General features: G+C 37.6%; 1 protein-coding gene and 1 non-coding gene across 4 annotated transcripts in view; both read right to left on the bottom strand.

Annotated features, from left to right (window-relative positions):
• SSH2 (slingshot protein phosphatase 2) overlaps positions 1-15689 on the bottom strand; it is a 221629-nt gene that overhangs the window by 47739 nt on the left and 158201 nt on the right. For all 3 annotated transcript variants that reach the window (XM_008147847.2, XM_008147849.2, XM_054708959.1), the window contains 2 exons: positions 10779-10882; positions 7354-7418 (listed from right to left, as the gene is read on the bottom strand). In XM_008147847.2, the coding sequence (XP_008146069.2) occupies positions 7354-7418; positions 10779-10882 (169 nt within the window). The remainder of the gene's footprint in view (positions 1-7353; positions 7419-10778; positions 10883-15689) is intronic.
• On the bottom strand, positions 3842-3918 carry LOC114233884 (small nucleolar RNA U2-19). The gene has a single exon (XR_003620073.2). It is a non-coding gene; the product is annotated as a small nucleolar RNA U2-19 (small nucleolar RNA).

Raw genomic sequence — 15689 nt, 5'->3', positions numbered from 1 at the left:
TTGATAACGATGTGTCAATGTAGGTCTATAAATTGTAACGAATGTACAACTCTGGTGGGGAATGAAGAAAATGGGAGAGGCTATGGGGACAGAGGGTATATGGGAAATCTCTGTACAGTAAGTCCTCACTTAATATCACCGATAGCTTCTGCGACTTTAAGCAAAACAACATATAACAAAACCAATTTTACCAGGGGCTAATTGATGGAAGCAAGTTATGTTCCTGCGCATCTCATCAATGTTGTAACAGAAAACAAGGTTGAATGAAATGACATTAGTTGAGGACCTGCTGTACCTCCTGCTCAAATCTTCTGTGAACCTAAAACTGCTCTAAAAAATAAAGGTTTTCAGGTTAGGGATATGTTCATGGCATAGATAGTGGTGATGGTTTCATGGTCTTTACTTATTTCCAAACTTATCAAGTTTGTATACATTAAATATGTACAACTTTTTGTATGTCAATTATACTTCAATAAAGTGATTTAAAAATGCTCCAACAAAAAGAGAAAAAAAAGGGGGAACTAGATGAAAGAAATCTGGCAAAATGTTGATGGTTATTAAAGCTGTGTAATGGGTTCATGAGGATATATTTTGTGCTTTATATATTTGAGAATCTTATTAATAAGAAGCTCAAAGAGATACTTTATAAACCTTAAAAATAAAGTAAAATCACTTCCACTCAACATTCATTCAAATATTTACTATATATCTATTGTTTATACAATCAGAGCAGAAGTGCTGAAGATTCAAGGGTGGAGAAGAAAGAGAAATATAGTCCCTACCCTCATGAAGTGTACACTTTAGTCCATTCTTTTTCTCTATGACAAAAAGCCAGGGAAATGTATACTAGAGACAATTTCTTCTGTATAAATTAACCCCACCCACATTCCTTATCTCAGAAGAGAGAGTTCCAAAACCATTAATTGGCTCAAGACAATTGTCAGAAAATTTCTTTTTGGAATTCTTTCAGTGCTGTTCTTCGAGTCTCCTTCCCCTAATTCCATCACTGGCCAGGCAAAGGGAAAAAGAGACATAGCTACATAGCTCAAATGACCCATTTATCAAGGCAGAGGTGAGATTCTATAAATATCTTTTTGTCTCTATTCTGACATTCCTAAGAAAAGCCAGGGAAGCACAAACAGCAGAAGTGGCTACATTAAAGCTTGTTTCTACTAAGAAGCGATACAGGAAGTAATGTTCACCATTCTGATTCCAAGTACACAAGGTAGAGAGCTGCACTGCTGGCTTTATGTTCTATGAATAGAGCATTTCAACGCAAATTCATTTGTGAGAAGCTAAGAGGAACTAATATTTAAGTTGATGAAGGTCTAGCCCTGGTGTGCTGGGACCAAGTGAGCAGCATACACATAGAGCTATGGATAGGAGTACATGCAAAGAGGACTGGAGGCATCATTGACTCTGATTCTAGAGATGCTTCACAAAATATTAAACTAACCAGTAATCCAGTGCAGGTAAACTAGAGTTTCTTATAAACAAGATCTCAGATATTATTATATGTCTAAACTTGGGCTTGCCCTGGCAAGCTTTGAGCCACATGTTCACTTTGCAGAATATGTTAGAGGCGCTTTTATCCTCTGTCAAGGCTCTGAGAATTTCTGGCAATGCTCAAATACAAATGGCATGGGAACAACTGAACTGCGGTTCTGACAATTTACTGACAGCTTCTATACCAACTAGTGGCAACTGATTAGCTAAATTGAAGCTGATAAAAGGAAAGAAAATAACCTCCATAGGTATTAAGTATCATGCATGTTATCGGGCCAACTTAGCAGGTGGGCAGCAAGTTTCTTTGTAATATTCAGTGCAAACACTAGTTGTCTCCTTTTATTTTTTAAAACCCTAACCCAAGGATATTTTTTCCATTGCTTTTTAGAGAGAGTGGAAGAGAGGAAAGGGGAGAGGGAGAGAGAGAAGAAAGAAACATTTATGTGAGGGACACATTGATTGGTTGCTGGGGATCCAACCTGCAACCCAGGTATGTGCCCTTGATCGGGAATCAAACCTGAGACCCTTTGGTGTGCGGCCGACATTCTAACCACTGAACAACACTTGCTGGGTATATTTCTTCTCCCTTCCCTTCCCTTCCCTTCCCTTCCCTTCCCTATCTATCTATCTATCTATCTATCTATCTATCTATCTATCTATCAATAATATACAAAGCATTTCAAAAGTTTGGCCCTCATGTCAACAGAACACCCCTATCCTAATGGGAAAGGCCCCAGTCATCTCATTCTGACTTGGGCCTAAATAACTGGCATATCTCAGATTCACTGAATTTTAAGTCTCTTAGATGGAAGAATAGCACTTAGAGGTTCTGGGATTTGATGATGGACCTCTAGATAGTATCTACAGGAATTGCTAAATTCTTACTAATGGGAAGTGTAGCTTATTTAATCAGGGGGTCAGGCGCCATGACATTCCTTCAACTACATCCTAATTAGAAGAATGAAATAAAATTCTTTATAGAAAAAATTCTTCAATGTCCAAAATTCTTCTTAAGCTTCAAGATTCTAGGTTAAGGAATTAAAATTTTAAGAGCCAGAGCATTAAGGAAAATCAAATATCCACCATGTTTTGAGGTTCATTTCATATTTCTTTTTTGGGGGAGAAGATTAACAAAATATAATAATCTAATTTAATTTACTAAGCCAAACAGAGAAATGTAATTTAAAGTGGTAGTTTGTACATAATAACCTAATATTAGAATTGGCAGCAATTCCAACATTTCTAGTCTCCAAAACTTACATGAAATAAATGACTGGAATAAGACAATTCAGATGCATCTGATTAATTAAAGTTCTCAATGAAAAGGATATTACTGCAGTTTATTCTAATTGTCCACAAAAAACAATATTTTAGATTTTTAAACTTGGCAGCAATGGCAATTGAGAAAATTATTCCAAGAAAGTCCATTTATTGACTACATTTGAAATCCTATTACAAGTTTCAGGTGAACTGGATCCAGCAATCCTAGGACTGAGATAGGTCTGAGAAGTAATCTGCTTTTGCTTTATTTCTGAGGCAAGAACCCAACCTGTTTTCAAAGTTTATCTATAAAACTTCCCTCAGTAACTAAATTTAAATGTATCTGATTACAAGCAGTTCACAATAACTTCTCTCCTCAGCATCATCCAACATCAGGAAATACTCCTCCCTAAGCTTACACTGTACCTTTGCCTTTAATTTTTTTTCCACCAAGAGTCTAACATCATGTCCCTGCATGCAATGTTTACCTGCAGGGAAGCCTCGTTATAAAGAAAGTCCCAACGTCTAGACAGGCAGCTCACCCAATTCATTAGAGAAGGGTTTCAAAAGTATGTAAATATTAAATTCTTGCCAAAAGAACAAAACAAAGTCAATATCGAAAATTAAAGAAGACTTTATGTGACACTAGTAAACTAAAAAACACTGAATTCAAAAGTAATACAGCTTGAGGGAGTCTCTGGATATTATTTTTTAAAATCTATCTTTATGAAATTCTTGAAGAAGAAAAAATCTGACATATTCTGTGCAGCTATTTAAAAAGTTTTATTTACTGACATGGAAAAATATCCAGATCAAGTATGAAGAAAGATTATAAACAGCACTTACATTTTCATCTATTTTTGTAAAAAAACAACAACTCTCTCTGGCATAGTTTTGCTTAGAACTACTAAGCCTTTTATTACATACATCCCCCAATCTCATTCATTCATTAACAAGTCCTCAGTTACCACTGTCACCTTTATAAACACACACACGTACCCACACGTGCATACCCCTCCACTCACTCCCCCCAGGCATGAGCCCTTATTATCTTACATTACTTTATACTTTTGCTTCTTAGAATTACAGAGATAATGCTTTATACAGACTAGGTTTTCGGATGCTCAGATTTGGCTATTTTCATCACTGTCCACCTCAGTAAGAACAATTCTCAGAATCTCAATCAATATCTCTCTCTCTCTCTCTCTCTCTCTCTCTCTCTCTCTCTCTGACACACACACACACACACACACACACACACACACACACACACACACAACTAGAAGGGTACTTATCCAAATAGCTAAAAATGTTTTTTTTCAGAGTGTAGGACACAAAGCGATTTTTACTTTGTTCTTTATGCCTTTCTGTATTGTCTGATTAAGAGAAACAAAAACCAATAAATTTATACTTAGAAAAAAAGAAGCCCATTTTCTTTTTGAAAAAAAAAATACTTATTTTCTTTATTTTATTTTATTTATTTATTTTTTAAATTTCTTTATTGATTAAGGTATCACATATTTGTCCTCGTCCCCCCATTTCCATCCCACCCCCCAAAAAACTTATTTTCTTAAACTCTCCTGCTAAGTACTCAAAAACACCTCCTCATACCTTATTAGCACACTTCAGCTGTAGTTAAAAATATTAGTTGATGTTATTTCAAATGTTAGAAAAGTCCTTAAATTCCCAGTCTATTTTTTAATAAATAAATGGGTATTTGATAATGTGCAACAGTACTATAAAACCACTGTCTTTATTGTACCAGCTATGGTTTTCCTAAGTACTAAAGTTAATGCTTGAAACTATTTTGAAAGCAGGATTCTCTGGAGAAAAAATTTAGCCCTATTTTTAATGCTGAAGCAAAATGTAGGATTTGGTAACTCTATTTGTTTTTGAGTTATTAAAAAATTAAAGGCAGGGCTTTCAGTTGACTATCAAACTTTTAACCTTATGCCCAAGTCCCAGAATGAGAGTTTTGGCATTCCAAATTTAACTCAAAACAAAAGGCTTTGCTTTGAGTCTACAAACGCTCCTTTCAGTTAGAAAAGTGCTAATTTGTCCAAAGCACACAATGTATTCACTCATTTTCTTGAAGATGACTCACACAATAATCTGAAACATAATGACTATGTGTTTGTAACAATTCAAACAACTGTAAAAAGGCTTGTCATTTGAACTCTGAATTAATTCAGAGGCATCAGTTATATTTTCCGAATTTACATTTTAAATATGCAAAGCAGCTGAAGCTGCATATTTTAGCAGGGAAATAAAAAAAAATTTAATTGTTAATTCTACCTTCCTAATTGCTCCCTTAATGTTCTCCCATGTCTCTTATGGTTAAAATTATTTTGACATTTACTAGTAGAGGTGCAATCCAAACTCCATAGGTTATCAATGAGAAAAAGAGCAACAGATGTCAGATTTAGCTCTACCAAACCACACAATTTTTGGAAACTATCAACAAAAGCTATTGGACACATGATATATGCAAATAACCATTATTATGGGTAACTCAGCAGGTAGAGTCCAGCAAGTGGCAGTTTCACAAGGCTCTGCAGGTGATTCTGCCGTGCTCTAAAGTTGGAGTATCACTATTTCGGAATAGTAACGCTGTAAGAACTGCATTCCACTTTGTTCATTTATTTAAGATAATATATGTCAAGAAATATAGAAAAAATTTACAATATAGAAAAGTGTATAAATGCTACTTTAGGATTAGAATATAAAATAATTACGAGAGGATTTCTTATTTCAATTCCTTTAGATTTCAAAGTTAATTTTTCAGCAAAAATTAGTGGCTATGTCAAGGTGATAGAGGCAGCAATTGAGAGGGGAAAAAAAGACATAATTTAAACAAATAATAATAAAGTGAATAAAGAATCAGTAATTACCATAGAATTCAGAGGCCTGATCATCAACTTTCTAGTCATTCTTTTTTTTTAAAGTTTTATCTTTTATTTAAGCAAACCCTGTTCATTTTTTTTATGCACTTGTTAGAAACATCGATCAGCTGCCTCCTGCACACCCCCTACAGGGGATGTGCCCGCAACCTAGGTACATGTCCTTGACTGGAATCGAACCCGGGATCCTTCAGTCCACAGGCCGACGCTCTATCCACTGAACCAAACCAGCCAGGGCTCTAGTCATTCTTGTATTCTACTCATTATTTCTCTTCACAGAGATCAAGTACTTGAACTTGACATGTCTGTGGAAACCCAATTTCCAAGTTACTCGCCTAACCTGCAAGAGTTCATCATCACACACATGGGCTATTACAATAACTACCCAGCAGGCCTCCCTAATTTAAAATGTCCCCCTCTTCCCCTTTATTCTGTATTTGCTTCTGAGGAATTGTTCTTAAATACTGTAGCTCTCCCAGTAATTCCTTGGCTCAGAAACCTGTAATGCTTTACTACTGCTTACTGAAGAGGTAGAGGTACCACCTCCAAGTATTAATCTAGAGGTTTAGATAGGGGATATAAATGAGTGAAGCAGGCCATATGAATATTAAGTGTGTAGAGAAACTTTTCACTTTCCACAAAGAAACATACTCATCCCATTTTTGTTTTCCTACTTCTATGAGATGTTTTACTATAAGAAAACAGTGAAGGAATGATGACAAAGGGTGACACATGGCTGTACTGACCAGGAGACAACAGTATATGTGGAGATTATGGTAGATTAAGAACCCAGGCCACACCAATGCTCTCCCCTCCACCAGGTCTAGTCAAGTTTGGCATATGACAACAAGGTTTCAGTGTTGCCAGAATATTGAAGAAAAGACTCAAGTCTGGATTTTTATGTGAAACCACCCAACTTTAAAATTCTGGCTGAGATTGAACAAACAAACCCTAAACAAGGAATCGGTCCAAACAAAACACATCTCTGGCCTATGGACTGGGAGTTTGAGACCTTTAGTTTGGAGCATGAAGTCCCTACCTGCCTGCCTCGTTTCTGGTATCTTATCTTCCCTATAGTAACGATATTCCCCATATTTAGGTAGCATTTTATACTCAGTAATGCTTTCACATTTGATTCTCTACACTGTGAAAGAAGATGGAAAGCAGGCACAGACAGGCTAAGCAACTTGTCCATCATCAGATGAGTAGTAAAAACTAAAGCCCAGGTCTCCCAACTCTGAGACCAGCATAAAACCTCGGCCATTTCACTCTCATCTTGTCTCTTTCAAGTGTGCTGTTGCTTCAGCTGTGTCCTCATCTAGAATGAAGGTCTCCTTTCTTCTTGCAATCTAAGTCAAGACGCAGCTCAAGCTCTACTATCTACATAAACCTTCCTCAATGAGGTCAAGTCTCCAAGTTCCCTCTTTTCAGAACTTGAATTGTTGTTATGGTCAATAACGTACAAACTGGTATTCACCAACAGTCTTGAATCATCAAATTATTTCACATCATTTCACTTTAGCTCATATCCTCAATTATATTCTAAGCTCTTTGATAATAGGGACATGCCATTCTTTTCTCTCCATGGAATTCCCAGTACTGTGTTGGGACATAAAAATGACTGCATAAAGTTCGATGTATTGGACAGTCTTTTGAGGAAGAGAGTTATAAGGATACACTAACTTACCAGCCTGATGTTGTCTTCTGGGCGGAGTAATATGAACATTGCCTGGAGATGCTGTTGGAGATCACCTGGTGAAATTTATAAAACAAAAAAATAATTATTCTCCATTGCAATGTCAACATAGAGGATTCCTTCTACTCTAATGACGTGTAAAAGCTTTGGTTCATTTGAAGGACTATAATTATATTGACTTTAGCCTATACTAGAGTAACACTTGTTTGTGTTTGTCCTGTGGAAGGGACACTTGAAACCAATCTCCATTTTGTACTGTGGAGGATGTTGATGAGAGTGGGGGTGTGAAATCTGCTGGGCAAAGGCAGCACTGGCTGTGCTTTCAGGCCCACAAGAAGGTACCAGTGAAGGAATCTTGCCATTCTTATTTCTTCAACTATAATCTCCAGTTGCACTTAACCTAAGAAGATGTTCAGATTTCCCCCTAGAATAATGTCAACAGTTTAAAATTATTTCCACATTAGTGGCTGACATTAAAATACAAGTACTTATTAAATACAGCAGATCCCAAGGAATATATATCTACTGAACATATTAAGCATTTTAAAATGGCCAACCATTATTTGAATCCTCATTTGTTCTTATATATCCTATAAAACAAAGTTGAAATTTTTTTTGTATTAAACTATTATAGATTATCTCATATTGTCTATTCTGTACTACAAAATCTGAGGCTTTAGATATTAGGAGATAATCAGATAATGTACGATCATAAATGAATACAATCAGAGAAGAAAAACCTTCATTCCTGCCCATCCAGGTCCACCTCTTTTTTAAGTCTAACGTGACAAGAAAGCGTTTGGATATTTTAAATGAAGTCCAGATAAGAAATTCTAACTAGTGAAAGAAAGATGCATAAGAAAGTCCAATTAGACATAATAAGCCCTTGATCTGCTCTCAATTCTGCCATCATCTTTCAGTCACTGTGAGGTCAGCCAAGGCAGCGCTAGCTTATGTGAAGGTCTTGTTTTGTAAGCTGTGTTTGCACCCACACTGCCTCATCTGTTCTGGTCTGGGTTACAAATCAAGCCCATTCAGTGTGTGTTCAATCTGCTTTTCTTTTTAGTGTGGGGAAAGCTAAGTGAACAAGGTCAAGTAGAAACCTGGGTGGCAGTTGAGTGTGGAAGCTTGACGAAAGAAAAAGGCAAACCAGGGCCAGGAACTTTGAAAGCCAGCAACCCCACTTATTATTACATGCCACAGAGCAATCTGCCTAACATCTTCGTCAAACAAGCTGGATTTAAACCAATATTTTGTCTTCTCTTTATGTAAGTGATAAATACCCACACCAAACAGAAATACAAAGCTTAGCTGGGTCTACTTCCTCTGTGCATTTAGTTTTGGGGGGAAGTGTCCCTCCCCTCTGGTGGTGGGCACTGAAGAGGAAGGTTTTAGAAAATGTAATCCAAAGCTAATTTTTCAAAAGAGTTTTTTTCCTTTACTCTTAAAAAATTTCCATGCTGGAGAATTGTGGTAGGAGAATAATCCAATGAGATGAATATAATTCTGAGCTGCTACATTTATAACTAGATGAAGGTTCAAATAAGAAGTAGGACAGCCACTAAAATAGCTGAGATTATTTGGACTGGAGCTAAACTCAACTACTGGCTCATGGGATACAGTATTTCTGGCTTTCACCTCTGACCTACACACTCAAGATTTACAGTCTTCTTTGTTCTCTTCCTGGTAATTCCAATATATTTCACTCCTTGAGGTAACATATCAAAGTGGCACATTTATAACAATAAGCGATCACTCTTTGAATAGCACTGATCAGGATTTTTCAATTACTGTCCTCAGGCTGACTTTTATTTTCCCCCCAAATGACACAAACAAGGCTTGCTGTCAGAAGAGAGGCATACGCTGTCTTCCTAAACCTAGAGATATTCTATACCTAAAGACCATTTTTCCTAGATGCACTTTCTCTGATTCTTTCTTACCTTTATCAGCACAATTGCACCTGACTTTAGAGAAATCCAACATATGGAAATATAAATGCATATAACTACTATTAGCAGGTGTGATATTGTGATTTATAAAAAATATATATTTGGTCTTCATCCTGTTCCTGGCACAGAGCTCCAAAAACCCTTAGAATTTCTGAAGTTGAGGAGAGCAATCATGGTGTCTTTTGTTATGTTAATGACACAACTTTTGGACCGTATTTAAGGATGGAGGCTGGTTGCTAGGGAACAGGGAAGGGAGAAAAAGCTTGAAAGGGGAGGGGATGGAGGTTGATTAGATCACCATTGGACAATAATTTAAATCAATTATGTCTATGTAATAAAGCCTCCATAAAAACCCAAAGGAGTGGGTTCAGAGAGCTTCCATGTTGGTGAACACATGGAGATTTGGGGTGAATGGCACATTTAAAGAAGGCTTAGAAACGCTGTACCCACTCCCACATACCTTGCCCTATGCACCTCTTCCATCTGGCTATTCCTGAGTTATATCCTTTTATAATAAGTTTCTCTGAGTAATGTGAGCTGCTCTGGAAAAAAAACTGAACCCAAGAAGGGGTCACTGGAAACTCCAATCCAGAGACAACCTGGACTTATAATTGACATCTGAAATGGGGAGCAAGAAGTTTTGGACAACTGGGCTGGGATCTGATGCTGTCTGACAGTGTCAGAATTCAGCTGAATTGTAAAACACCCCTCTGATATCCTAGAATTGTGTGGATGTGTGTAAGAAAAAACCTCAAATTGGAATAGGAAGCAGAATATTAGCAGGTTATTCCAAATCAGATTCTTATATCCATATCTAGGTAAACTTTATTTGATGACTTCTTGTTCCTATAAAAGTCCTCTGAGTTAAATTCCCAGTCTTTTTAGTGCAAACACAATCAAGAAGTATACTCTAGTACTTAAACTGGTGTTTTCAATGTGATTTACTAACTTGTTATCACAACAGTGACACTGAGCTTATTTATCTCAGTATATATTCTTTCTATCTATCTATCTATCTATCTATCTATCTATCTATCTATCTATCTATCTATCTATCTATGAATGAATCAATCATATCATTTTCCATATAGCATCAATAGAGAGTAGACAGGAAAAAGAAACGTGATCTTTGGTTATTTGAAATGATTTTGCATAGGATTCAAGGAAACATCTGAACATCTTTTAGTTATCAAAACCTTAATTGAGAAGTCACATAGACTTTATTAGAGTATTTTTGTACCTCATTATTTTTCCAACAAATATTTATTGAACATCTATGAAATGTATAAGGCATTCTGCTAAGTGTCAGAAAAATGGTCTGAGAGTTAAAGAAAAGTGATTATAGCACAGTGCAATGCTTTCTTTCACTACTACAGAACTGTTGGAGAAATGGGGATGAGGTAGCCAACCTTTTAGAACAAAAGAATCAAAGAAACCAAGAAAGGAATGGATTATGTTGAGCTTTACCTGCATGCTTGTTGCGTCTGTGGCTGATTCTTGGTGTGGATGAGCCATTTCCCCGTGGTAGAAAAAGGGCAGCACCTTTGACAGTTAGAAAGCTCTCGCTGATGCTACAAAAAATAAAAAAAAAAAAAAAAAAATCAAAGACTAAGATGGAGACCCACTTTGGAATTATTTTCTCTTCCCTATTCCAAAGTCCCAACTTCATGGTATGAAGTAAAAATAAAATCAAAAGAGACCATGGTTACTCATACAGTCCTGTCTAGACAATTTTTATGAAACAGACTTAATATATTCCATATACATTACGTGGTAGCAGTTAAGAGTGAAGACCCTGGAAACACAAAAAGGGTAAAGGTTCTGGAACCAGACTACCTAGATTTGAATCCTGGTTCTGCTACTTCTTACCTGAGTGAATTTTTGGGGTCTAAATTCTATTATCCATAAAACAGAAAATAAAATGAGGATGTTGTGAGGAGTCAATAAGACTACAGCCCCTTAAGAGTGGTGCCTTTAGTAAAGATTAGTTACTATTATTAGACATACTAGAGGCCCGGTGCATGAAATTCGTGCACGGGGGGTGGGGGGGGGGTGTCCCTCATCGCAGCCTGCACCCTCTCCAATCTGGGACCCCTTGAGGGATGTCTGACATCCCTCTCACAATCCAGGACTGCTGACTCCCAACCGCTTGCCTGCCTGCCTGCCTGATTGCCCCTAACTACTCCCCTGCCAGCCTGATCGACGCCTAACTGCGTCCCTGCTGGCCCGATTGCCCCTAACTTCCCTCCCCTGCCAGCCCAACTGCCCTCCTCTGCAGGTCTGGTCCCCCCCAACTGCCCTCCCCTGCAGGCCTGGGTCCGTCCAATTGCCCTCCCCTGCTGGTTTGATTGCCCACAACTACCCTCCCCTGCTGGCCATCTTGTGGCAGCCATCTTGTGTCCGCATGGGGGCAGCCATCTTTGACCACATGGGGGCAGCCACCTTGTGTGTTGGAATGACAGTTAATTTGCATATTACTCTTTTATTATAAAGGATACTGCCTACTCAACATTTCCACTTGGAAAAGTAACTGGCATCTCAAACTTACATCGCCAAAACTAATCTCTTGAGGCCCTCGCGAACCTGATCCCTAGCCTCATCCACCCAAGTTGTCTGGGCCAAATACATAACAGTTATTGCTGGTTCTCTTTTTTCCTACAATAATATATATATATATATGTAACCCATCAGAAAAACCTATGAACTTTACTTTTAAATCATTCTTGAATCTGTCCACTTAACTCCACTAACACTAACAATGAAAGGTCCATGGCACCACCATTTTTCACTTAGACCGCTGTAAAAAAACACACACCCACATTCTCATACATTTCAGCTTTAATTCATGGCAAAGCTTGTTTCTTTTTTCTTTATTTTTGGTTAATTATCACCTGAGGAAATTTTTTCCATTGATTTTTAGGGGGACTGGGGGAGGAGAAACATCAATGTGAGAGAGACACATTCATGGGTTGCCTCCCACACGTGCCCCAACAGGGGGCTTGGAATCAAACCTTCAACCCAGGCAACATGCTCTTGACCAGGAATCAAACCCAAGACCCTTCAGGATGTGGGCTGATGCTCTAACCACTAAGCCCCAGCCAGGGCTAACCTTGTTTATTTTATCATTCTCCTTGTACTTGAAGTGAAACTAATCCCAGTCATTATATCAACATAAAGCCTCTTAACTGGTCTGTCCGCTACCACCTCTGCACTGTTACTATCCACTTACCAAAGAGCAACCAGAGTGATTTAAAATATATAGATCTGTATTTATAGATATATATTATATAATATCATGTCCTTGCTAAACACCCTCCAATGGCTTCCCTTTGTACTTAAAATAAAAGCAAAAGTCTTTAGCTTGGACTTCAAGGCTGTGTAACATCCGGTAAGTTACTTCTCTGATCTTGTTCCATCTCCCCTTTTGTTTACTATGATCTAGTTGCACTGCCTTCTGCTTCTTCTATATTTCAGCCTCCTTCTCAGGTCCTTTGTGCTTTTTGTTTTCTACTTGGAACACATTTTCACTGGCCTGTCACTAAGTCATAGCTCCAGTATCATCATCTTTCCCCCACCCCCATCTCAATCATACTCTATCCTGTTTCTGTTTTGTTTCCTTCAGAATATTTATCATGGACTAAAATTATATTTGTTTATTTTATTATTTTTTTAAAATATATTTTATTGATTTTTTTACAGAGAGGAAGAGAGAGGGATAGAGAGTTAGAAACATCGATGAGAGAGAAACATCGATCAGCTGCCTCTTGCACACCCCCTACTGGGGATGTGCCCGCAACCAAGGTACATGCCCTTGACCGGAATGGAACCTAGGACCCTTGAGTCCACAGGCCGACGCTCTATCCACTGAGCCAAACCGGTTTCGGCTCTATTTGTTTACTTGTATACTTGATTGCAGTTATCTCCCTATAACAGAATATAAGCTCCATAAAGAGCAAGGATTTTATTTTGGTCTGCAACACTGGAAATAGTGCCAAGCACATATTAGGTGCTCAGTATTTGATGGATGAATTCATTAACTCCACGTTTTTCCCCACACTGCTATGTCTGTTACATCACTGCAGCAGGAACTGTAATTTAAAACAAAAACAGAAATTCTGGCCCTAACCAGTTTATCTCAGTGGATAGAGTGTTGGCCTGCGGACTGAAGGGTCCTAGGTTCGATTCCAGTCAAGGGCATATACCTTGGTTGCAGGCACATCCCCAGTAGGGGGTGTGCAGGAGGCAGCTGATCGATGTTTCTCTCTCATTGATATTTCTAACGCTCTATCCCTCTCCCCTCCTCTCTGTAAAAAATCAATAAAATATGTTTTAAAAAAACCAAATTCTGTAATCTCACGTAAACAAACTGAAAGACAAATCACATGATCATATCAATAGATGCAGAAAAAACATTCAACAAAATTCAATACCCATTAAAAAAAATTTTTTTTTGTTGATTTCAGAGAGGAAGGTTGAGAGGTGGGGAGATAGAAACATCAATGCCCGGGTTGGGGGCTTGATATCCAGTAGGGGACGTGCAGGAGGTAGCCAATCAATGATTCTCTCTTATCATTGATGTTTCTATCTCCTTCTCCCTCTCCCTTTCTCTCTGAAATTAATAAAAGTATATTTAAAAAAAAAACCACAATGGCATATTTCACAGATCTAGAACAAATACTCCAAAAATTCACATGGAACCAAAAAGACCCCGAATAGCCTCAGCAATCTTGAGAAAGAAGAACAAAGTTGGTGGGATGACAATAGCAGGTATCAAGTTATACTACAAAGCCTCTATTAATTAACAGCCTGGTAAAGGCACAAGAAGAGACATATAGATCAATGTAATAGAACAGAGAAACCAGAAATTGACTCAAGCCATTATGCTAAATTAATATTTGACAAAGGAGGCAAGAGCATACAATGGAGTAAAGACAGTCTCTTCAAAAAATGGTGTTGGGGAAATAGGACATGTACATGCAAAAAAAAAAAAAAAATGAAACTAGTCCACCAACTTACACCATACACAAGAATAAACTCAAAATGGATAAAAGACTTAAATGTAAGTCGTGAAATAATAAAAATCATAAAAGAAACCATAGGCAGCAAAATCTCAGACATCTCATGTAGCAGAATTTGCATAGATATATCGCCTAGGCTAGGGTAAGAGAAACAAAGGAAAAAAATAAACAAACGGGACTAAATCAAAATAAAAAGCTTCTGCACAGCAAAAGAAACCAGCATCAAAATGACAAGGGAACCCACTGTATGGGAGAACATATTTGCCAATGATACATCTGATAAGGAGTTAATTTCCAAAATATATAAAGTACTCATACAACTCAACAAAAGGAAGACAAACAACCCAATTAAAAAATGGGCAGAGGATCTGAATAGACACTTCTCCATATAGGACATACAAATGGCCAAGAGACATATGAAAAATGCTCAATGTCACTAATTATCAGAGATGCAAAAATTAAAATGACAATGAGGTACCACCTCACACCTGCCAGAATCAACAGGATGAGGATGTCGAGAAAAAGGAACCCTAGTACATTGCCGGTGGGAATGCAGACTGGTGCAGCCATCATTGAAAACAGTGTGGAGTTTCCTGAAAAAATTAAAAATGTAAGTGCCATTTGACCCAGTGATCTCACTTCTAGGAATATATCCTAAGAAGCCTGAAACACCAATCAGAAAGAATATATTTATCCCTATGTTCACAGCAGCGTTATTTATAGTAGCTAAGATGGGGAAACAGCTCAAATGCTTATCAGTAGATGAATGGATAAAAAACCGGTGGCACATTTACACAATGGGAATACTATGCAGCTGTAAAAAAGAAGGATCTCTTACCCTCTGAGACATCATGGAGAGACCTGGAGAGTATTATGCTAAGTGAAATAAGTCAGTTAAAAACAAGTATCACATGATCTCACTTATATGTGGATCTAATGAACAAAATAAACTGACAAACAAAATAGATCCAGAGACATTGAAGCATGCAACATTGGCATATTAGAGGGAAGGGGGGCGGGGAGGGCAGGAAGAGATTAACCAAACAACTTATAGGCATACTAGTATATGCATAACCCATGTACACAGACAGTGCGATGAAGGCCTGGGTAGGAGTGGGGTGGAGGGAGTCAATGGGGGGAAAAGAGGGGACATCTGTAATACTTTCAACAATAAAGATAAATTTAAAATAATAATTGCTATAGAACTAAATAAAGATGGCAGATTAATGGACTATAAAATACAAGTGTTTGATAATAAATTAATTGGCAAATGAAATTAAATCACCCTATAAAATTTTAGTTGTGGACTGAATTTCATCCTTTGATCAAGTGGCATGAAGCTGATAAACCTTTGAGGTAA

The sequence above is a fragment of the Eptesicus fuscus genome, chromosome 20, assembly GCF_027574615.1.
Source record: "Eptesicus fuscus isolate TK198812 chromosome 20, DD_ASM_mEF_20220401, whole genome shotgun sequence".
NCBI classification, from domain to species: Eukaryota; Metazoa; Chordata; class Mammalia; order Chiroptera; family Vespertilionidae; genus Eptesicus; species Eptesicus fuscus.
This window is presented reverse-complemented; position numbering and strand designations above follow the sequence as displayed.